Below are 9321 nucleotides of genomic sequence, written 5' to 3' on the forward strand. Positions count from 1 at the left end.
ACAACCAATCACTTCTTCCTCTTCTAATATATATTCCACAGGATTAAAATTTGATGTTTCACCTCTGAAGACCCATCTCCTGCACTGAATCTTCATTCACAGCAAAGCCAATCAGATCACCATATGTCTGTTGTTACACTGCTTATTCACCTTTATCTTAGACTGAAAGTCTTTGAAAATAGAACCCACTTCTCAGGGTTAATACTAAAAACACAGTTCAAGTAATTCCTTTTCATTTTTTTTTTTCTCTAGAGAGAGAGTGAGTCTAAGCAGTGGAGAGGGGGGAGTGAAGGCGGAGGGGGGAGAGTGAGGGGGGAGAAGGGGGGAGGAAGGGGGAGAGAGGGGAGGGGGGAGGAGGGAGAGAGGGGAGGGCGGAGGAGGGAGAGAGGGGAGAGGGGAGGGGGAGAGAAGGGGGAAGAGAGGGGGAGACAGGAGGGAGGGGGAGAGGGGGGAGGGGGGAAAAAGGGGGAGGGGCGAGAGGGGAAAGAGGGGGAGAGGGGGGGAGGGGAGAGAAAGAAGGGGGAGAAGATAGAGAAGGGGAAGAGGGGGAGAGAGGGGGGAGAAAGGGGGGGAGGGGGGAATATCTTAAGTAGGCTCCATGCTCAGTGCAGAATCCTCCACAGGGCTTGATCACAGGACCCTGGGATCATGACCCCGAGCTGAAATCAAAAGTCAGACACTTAACCGACTGAGCCACCCAGGCACCCCTGTTTCTCATTCTTTGAAGAATTTATGCTTGCGGGGTGCCTGGGTGGCTCAGTTGGTTGAGCACCTGACTCTGGCCCAGGTCATGATCTCACAGTTCGTGAGTCTGAGCCCCACATCGGGCTCTCTGCTGTCAGCACAGAGCCTGCTTTGGACCCTCTGCCCCCCTCTCTCTCTGCCCCTCCCCTGCTTGCTCTCTCTCTCTCAAAAATAAACAAACTTTTAAAAATAAACAAATAAAACAGCAACAGCTGCTAATGCTTAAAAAAAATTTATGCTTGCATAAATTTTAGTCAGGAACCCTAGTGTTAAGGAAAGTTACCATTTTCCATTTGGAGAGGTGAATGGAGTTATGTAGTCACAAAAGATCAATTCTTCTTCCTCAGAGGGTTCCTCTATTTGCTCTTTCATAAAGAATAACTCAGGATGGGTACGCAAATTTCGGGGGAATGTTTCCAAACCCCCCTGAACTGCCTGGCCTCACCCCCTCCCCCCTCAGTAGTTAGTTCTCACCTTTACAGGGTGATGAGGGTTTTAAGAGACCATGGCTGTGAAGAAAACAGCTGAGAATAATTGGGGGAAATTTTCTGCTTCCAATAACTTGGCCTAAAATAACTAAATGTAAATAAAATAGACATTAACAAAACTAAATCGTGGTAAGTGTTACCTTAGAATACAGGCATTCTTCCCTCCCTGTGGGGGAGGGAAGGGCTTACCTAAGAGTCAAATTTTAAAGCTGGTTAAAAGAAAACCGAGCCTTCATCCAAGCAGCCTATCTGGAAACTGATGGAAACATTAACAAAGAATACAATCAGGTGAAAGGTTAATTTCTCTCCGAAGCCTCTTCCTTAATCCCTCTCTTATTTCACAGCGCACCAAGAATGCTCTAGGCACTCGGGAAACCAGACTTCACATCAGCCAGGGTATCGTTGAGAGTCACCAGCATCCTCATCCTTTTAGAGCCAAAGGCTAAGTTGGAAGCCACTCTCCTACTGATGACAGCGAGGGCCCTGCAAGAAGTTATTGTTGACGTTTCTACAACGCTCAGCCATTTTGGGATCCGAGAGGAGTCTCACTGGCAGGTGTTCGATTATTAGGAAAATGAAACAGATGGCGTTGGCAGACCGTGGCTCCCCTTTTCCTCAGCTGCCAGGAATTCCTACCCTCAGGCTTAGCGCCACATATGTTTGTTTAATAAAGTTCCTGCCATTTCCAGGAAACAGAATCAGTGTCATCATTCAAGCATGCCCAGAGCTGTGAACGAATAACATCATCCACGTTTTCTCAGAGTGGGAGGCGACAAACCGCTTGGTGTTTTCTGTGGCCCTCATACCTGCCTCTGCGGAGTCCACTGAGGCACCCCCTGTCCCTGGCTCCGAGGAGGAAGGTGTGTGGGTATCTCGGTGGTTGTGTGCAGTGTTCAGCAGGCTGTAACATGGATCGGATGCCCTACGTTAAGCACGTGAACAAGAGCCAAGCCTCCAGTCTCCGCACAATCAAGTAACAGAAAATACCATCTCCAAGAAGAGCGTTTCCTATTGTCTAAATCCAGTCCACTTTGGTAACATTATGTTCACCTTTTCATTGTAGGCTCATCTGATTGACCAGCCAGTCTTAAGAAAGAGCTCACAAGTTTATTGACAGAGGATCTCCTGGAGATGCCTCATTAAGGCCATTAACATAATGAAACCATGAAATTTTAGGAATGAAAACCACTCTGAAAATTCAAATCATCCTAACAAAAATAAAACAAACATCACTTGTGATTGTGCGTGTCAATTATGTATGCAGACTTTTCAATAAAATACAATCAGTTCCATATATATTATAATGAGCCAAAAATTATTCATTCAACAGAGATGTACTGCGCATTTACCCTTAGCCTCACACTATGACATACACGGGGGCTACAAGAAGGAACAAGACAAATACAGCCCCGGCTTTGGATGAGTTTATGAACGATAAGGAAAAAGAAAAGCAGACGGCAATGAGAAAAGAAAATGATAGGGCTATGTGACACGAAGGAAGGACACCCCACCTTCAGAAGGGCAAGAGTGACAGAGAAATGCCTTGTGATATCAGGAGGGGGTCAGGCAACACACACCGATGAGAACTCCTGGAAGAAACTGGAACTTGAGGAGAACCAAGGTTTATCTGGGAGCATGAGGTTAGTTCAATATGGCTGAGAGGTCATGAATAAAAAGGGGGTGGGCAGAAATGTACTTAGAGGCATCTGTGGGGTTCCCAACATGATCCCATTATGGAGTTGGTGCTAAGTCTGTCAGAAAGCCCCTGGCAATTTTTAAGTAAGGGAGAGGCACAGATTTGCTTTTTTTGAAACAGCGTTTTGACTGCCATGTGGAGATAGATTGGGGCAGCTATGGAGGAACCCGGAATACTCGAGATAAAATTAATGAACTTCAACCTGGTTGATGGAAGTGGGGTTGAAAGAGAAAGAAAAAAAGAGAGATTTTTTCTTAGAAGAGAAAAAAAATTAACAACCCTACCCCAACTAAATCTTTTATGAGAATCACCAGCAGAATTACCTTTACCGAATCTGTCTTTCCTTCAGGTTGTCCATTTGCCAGGACAGATACTAATGTCATGATAAAAACAGGCTAACTGGAGATAGCCCCTTCTTAGTCCAGGGTATTGGTTATACAGGTGCACACAGATGCACAGCCGACCCCCCCACCCCTGCCTTGTTTGCCTTTAAATAGGAATGTGTGTTATGGTAAATACTGGTAATCCTAGCATTCAGGTACCAAAATAGAACATACCCTTTGACTTGTTTTTTTATATTTATATACCCAGATATCCCAACGTGATTGCATGGCACAGATTTAATTTTAAACTGTACTAGAGATCACTTAATCTGGTTCCTGCTTGGATAACAGAACTGGGGGGTCCACTCGAGAAATTCTGTCCCATTATTGGCCAGCTTTGTTATGTTTTTTTTTCCCTTTACGTTAGATCTAAATTTCTCCTAATAAATTTCACACCACTGCTAGTGCTGAAATAGAAAAAAAAAATCCTTTATCTTACACAATAAAAACAATTGAAGGTAAGAAGTCAGAGAGTTCAGCCATTCACAGTTTTAGAAATATACTAGTTTGACCTCTTGATAAAACCATGGGTCTTCTGTTGGCTATATGTATTTTTTCTCATCTTCATGGTAAGATATGTACATGCTATTCCACTCTAGTTTATAAACTGCTTCAAGTAACAAATCTCATTCTATGCCATCATCTGTGTGGCCAACTTTTATCACTTCCTCTCCCACCCTCCCCCCATATGAAATCTCACCTATTGAGGGAAAAAATTAAATACTGAACAGTCTCCAAGACTTTCCATTCTTGAATATAAAAAGGCTATAGACATTTCCATTAGGGCTATCAATCTTATTTGGACGAAGAGAGTGTTGTGCTTTATGGGTTAGAGGTTTGCCTTCCAGTCTGGATTTATGATTTAGAAAGTAAGTCAATCTGCTATTAACCGACTTCCAACACACATACACTGTAAGCGGAGCGACCATTTATTCATCATTTATCACACAACTAATATATACCAAGCAATGTTTCAGAACTTAGCAGGGAATGAAGTGGAAAACACATTCACATTTCCCTATGAGAAATGGGTAGCCTCCAAACAACCAAATAAACAAGAAAACTGGTGACACACGCTATGCAGAGAATTAAAATAGGTGGAGGTCAGGGTGGCTGCCGTGGGGTCAAGGAGAGAGAGGTCTCTGAGGATACAACATTTAAGCTGAGATGTGAGCAAAGACTAGGTTGTTTCATGGCTGTACCTGCAGCTGAATTTAGCCTGGAGAGAAACACATGACCATGCTGACGGAGTCTCATGTGAAATTCACGATCACAGATTTCTACGGGGCCCTTGATGCTGTCGGCGATCATAGTAACATGTTTCTAGTCCATTTCATACCTACTTCTTTTCTAAAGCCCCCATACCTCCTTTCCTCGCTCTTTGCTGAGGCCCCAGCCTTTCATTTTACTGGGAAGATAGAAGCAGTCCTAAGAGAGGTTCTCCAGGGGCCACCGCGCCATCTACCCACTTAAGCTGCCTTTTCCCCTGTTGCCCTGGACGAGCCTCCTGGGCTCCTGCACAAGGCTTTTCTGCTGCCTGGCTTTCCCTGAGATGGCTTCAGCTCTGCTCCCCTGTCTCTCCTCCATCTTCCTATTTCTTTCTCTCCCTGATCGATCCAGTCGTCACTCCAGCCTGCCTGCAAATGGAAACAGCATCTCACCACGCACGGTGGCAGCCCAAGTCCTTACAATGACCGCAAGCTCACCGATACCTGACTGTGGGGCTTGAGGATTTTAGCTCCTCCTCTGCCGTCCTTCTCTCACTTTGCTCCAGCCACATTGGCCTCTTCATTATTCCTTGAACAGGGCATCGCACACTTCCACCTGAGGGCCTTTGCATCTGTATTTTTTTCTTCCTTGAGCTGTCTGCCTCTAGATTTCTATGACTCAATCCCTCCTCCTGTGTTCTTTGTTCAAATGTTACTTCTGGGTTATTCCCTACACCCTATCTAAAACCTGCACTCTTACCCTGCCATTTTCTATCTTTGTTGCTAGTTTTATTTTTCTCCTTTTATCATTAACTGACACACAGTAGGTCTCATTTATTTATATAGTGTGTTCTCTGCCCTCCCACACTCCACTGGAATGTAAGTTTTATGAGAGCAGGATTTTTTTTTAGTTTTATTTTAAAAAAATTTTTATTTTTGAGAGAGAGAGAGAGAGAGAATATGAGCAGAGAGAGAGAGAGGGAGACACAGAATGCAAAGCAGCTTGCAGGCTCTGAGCTGTCAGCACAGAGCCTAAGGGGGCCTGGAAGTCGCATACCGGACCGCAAGATCATGACCTGAGCCGAAGGCGGATGCTTAACCGATTGAGCCACCCAGGTGCCCGGAGAGCAGGATTTTTAAAAGCATTTTTGTTGTTTAGTTTTATTATGGATTTATCTTCACATTATAGAGAAACTCTGGCATGCCTAGGGTCCCACTAAATATTTGTTGAATGAATTGAATGCATTCAAGGAGCTAGTTTTGCAAGGTTCATGGGAAGGAATACTCCGGGCAGAAGGAATATCTCAAACAAAGGCCCGATGAAGGGATAAAGGTTGACGTGTTTGAGGAAAATAGAGGTCAGTGTGGCTAGAACAGAGGAGGAGAGGGTAGGGTGGTCCAAGATCTTCCCTCCTGAAGAAGGGGAAGGGTCAAAAAACACAAAGGTCTTTGGAGACGCTGAGTGCTGCCTGTCATTCCTGATGCTTTTCCCCCTCCGCTAGCCAGGGCCCCCAGTCGGTCGTTAGGTAGTGAATGAACTGTGAACTTCAGTTGTGGCACTTTGGGAACACGATACCTTCTGCTATATAATGGCCCTCACACAGTCTGCTGCAGGACTACAACACTATCTTGGCCCTTGAGAGTCACGCCCTGCCGGGTTCGGCGTTTTTCTCCTTGCCCATCGCCTTTTTCCGAAAACGCAGCCATTTCTGTGAATGAACTTTTTCCTACAGTGACACAGCCAGTAGAAAAGCTCTTATTTTTCTAACCAACTCTATCTAGGGAGGTGGCCACTGGGCCTTCCATCTTTCCCCTTAACTGGAAAATGAGATTACATTTTTAGTGTAAAAGTGATGATTCCTCCCCAACAGCGGAATAGCTCTAGCATATTTGAATTCATTGGAATTTATCATCGAGAACTGTCAAGAATTTGCCATTTTATCCCACTTGCAAGCTCACAAGTTTGCCTGACATATTTTCACAGATGCAGGTAGAAGGCATCAGCTTCCTCACCATCAAGGACAGTTTGTTACTCAAAGAAGTAACTGTAGCCAGAACAACTCTACTTTTTCTGCCGGTTTTCCAAGCTCCAACTCCAAGAAAGCAACAGAAAGAGGGCCAGAGGATGCCTCCACATACAATGGGTTGAATAACAGGGCAGGACCCCTAACCTTTCGGAACCCCTACTTTTTAGAGTGGGCAGTGAACACATTAGCTCTTTGCTCCCAAGGGAAACATTGCCTTTATTATACCGGTGACTATGTCTGCCCTTTGCTCCAGAAAGACAAACTATCTCTGTCTTCCATGGCTGTTGTCTGTACAAATATCCTTTAGAAGCCCATCCAGAACAAAGGGAAATCAGTGCCTTACAAGATATACAGGAATGTGAGAGGCTCATGAAGATTTATTTCCTAACAATATCTGCCCCTCGTTGCTATCCCATCCTGGTTTCTGATCAACTTCCCACATGCCACTCTGACAGCCGCTCTGCTCTCTGATAGAGACTGGGACAAATCCTTCACCTTATGTAGCATTTTATTGAGACCATTAGCCACAGGACTCCAAGCAGCAGTAGTGATCTTAATCATGGCCTCTGGAATCCCAGATGCAATCCTTCAAACAAATCCCATAGGCCATCAGAGTTTACTGTAGAAGGCCAGATAGCTTTCTCTCTAAATCTCTGTACTGACCTTTCTATCTGGCTGAAACACTGATCCATGCACAGCAGGATGTACTAGCATTTGCACACCCTCTGCTTCGGCCCACAGGCAGAAGGTATTGGGCAATTCTGTCGTCATCACAACCCTGTCACCATCACAACTGACCTGATGGTCTTCCGGGGCCAGGATGACATCACTGATCACTTGAGCTACAGCCAGGGGCAAATTTTAACATTTCTAATTGGACAATTCCCCGTGTACAGGTTACTGCCTGCAGGTTGCATGTAAATAATGTGTCATTTACTCCTCCAGGAAAGCCTCTTCATTAAGCAAGTTGGCCTCGTTTGGGAGAGATCTGTCATCTGAGAGCTCTCAGGTCTACCTATAAGGGATGAGTCACCATGTTTTCAGGAAGGAGGTAAGAAACGCTTGCCTTCCTATAAGCAGCATGGAGCAGGGGAGACATGGTGCTTTAGAAGGAAAATGTTGTGGACATTAGAGTGCCTCCAAGTAGTAACTATACCAGTTTTTGTGCAAAGGTTGCAGGGCCTTTAACGTGGCTTCCCAGCTGACTGGTGAATCCTAGGGTTTGCCGTTCAATTTGGATAACGCCATCAATTCTTCTTTGGGAGGGACTGCTTGAGGTCAGTGGTCCCAACCTGTCCTTTGGGTTTATACCACCAGCTGAGTGCCATCTGTCTACCCCAAAGAATGCCCCAAAGTCATATGAACAGACTGGAACAGCAACAATGCAAACTGAAAATACATCAACAATGCTGAAGAACCATCAACAGTCCTGAGAGAGGGTCAAAGTTCAATGAAGTCAGTCTTCCAGGAGTAGAGGGGACCAACACTCCCAACAGTGTGACCCTCCCCGATCTGGAGACAGGCTTTCAGCACGAATCGCAAGCCTGACTTGCACCAGTTGCATCTGCATCAGAAACAAAGAGTCCCTTCCTTGGTACCCAGCGTATACTGGAGGATGTGTTACCACGCCCAGTATGGCAATAGCTCCAGGAAGCAGAAGTGACAATCTGGTGCTTAAATCCAGTTCAGTCTCCTTAGTGTGTGTCTACATGAGTGGCCCAGACTGACAAGCAGTTATGAATATTGCCCCAGTTTTGGACCTGAGAAAGGGGTATTTTTAGTCTGCTAGTCTGGAGTTTTCCAAATGTCACACCAAACAGTCCCGCCATTGGGAACAGTCTCCGAGTCAGTACGAGTATAACAGAGTTCACCAAGGATTATAGCAGCCAGACCTACACGAATGGCTTTGAGTAATGTCCACTGATGGGAGTGAACCACATACTTTTTCTGCAGAGCCACTACTGAGATTAAATAGCCCCAGCAGCCTAGTTATGCTAGTGGGTTTCAGCTCAGCCAAACCATCAGTGGGCTAGGCCTACATGTTTAAGAAGCAAGACATACCAGGAGCTACCGGTCTGTGTAAGGGATTCGACTCCTCTTAAAATGTCTGCATCGGCTGAGGCTGTGGGAGCAACAATTCAATTCCACCGGTGACCATTGGCTGCAAACCTCTAGCTCCTGTGAAATTTTCCTGCTGATGGTGCAAGGCTGTTGTTGTATTCAGCTGTTGCAGCTCTTTGTTTGCTTCCTTACTTTTAAGTCCTTCATCAAGACTGTGATTTTCTCATCCTGTTCTGAGCTGCTGTCCTCTTTCTGTGACACCAGCCAGGGGAAGACAGGGATGCAAAGTGGGGAGCAACTTCCAGGTTCCACTAGAGGTTTTCTACAAGTGGCTCTTTCCAATCATGGTGCCCCTGGCACCATGGGACAGGGAAGGACAATGATCCCACATCAATTTCTACTGTACAAAGGGATGTGGAAACAGAACAACGACACAACGCAGAAGAGGCACACAAGGTTCCATGAGCTCCCTTTCCCCGCTGTCAAGTCTTTCCAAACCTGGTCAGCTGCGTCTGGTCACCTTCTCTTCCCATTGGTCTGTTTACAATTATGCCTGAGGTAACTATATCCAAAAGCCATGAAAGTTTAAGTTCTTCCCTATTCAAAATTCCTAACCATACTCAGGTGGGTGGATACAGTCTTTGATTTCCCCCTTGGGGAAGGGGACCTCAACTTACCTCTAATAGGCTTCCTCAGTGGAGTTGAGGTCCGCAC

The 9321-nt window shown here is 45.5% G+C and overlaps 1 protein-coding gene across 1 annotated transcript in view; it reads left to right on the top strand.

The window, feature by feature from the left end:
• Nucleotides 1-1678, top strand: part of TUSC3 (tumor suppressor candidate 3) — a 591066-nt gene extending 589388 nt beyond the window's left edge. Inside the window, exon 10 of the mRNA XM_047092210.1 lies at nt 1577-1678. Coding sequence (XP_046948166.1) covers nt 1577-1595 — 19 coding nt within the window. The 3' untranslated portion in view covers nt 1596-1678. The remainder of the gene's footprint in view (nt 1-1576) is intronic.
• The last annotated feature ends 7643 nt before the right edge of the window (nt 1679-9321 follow it).

This window comes from Lynx rufus, unplaced genomic scaffold (genome assembly GCF_022079265.1).
Source record: "Lynx rufus isolate CCGP_SWC_20201006 ecotype Redwood Valley unplaced genomic scaffold, mLynRuf1.p SCAF_3, whole genome shotgun sequence".
NCBI lineage: Eukaryota > Metazoa > Chordata > Mammalia > Carnivora > Felidae > Lynx > Lynx rufus.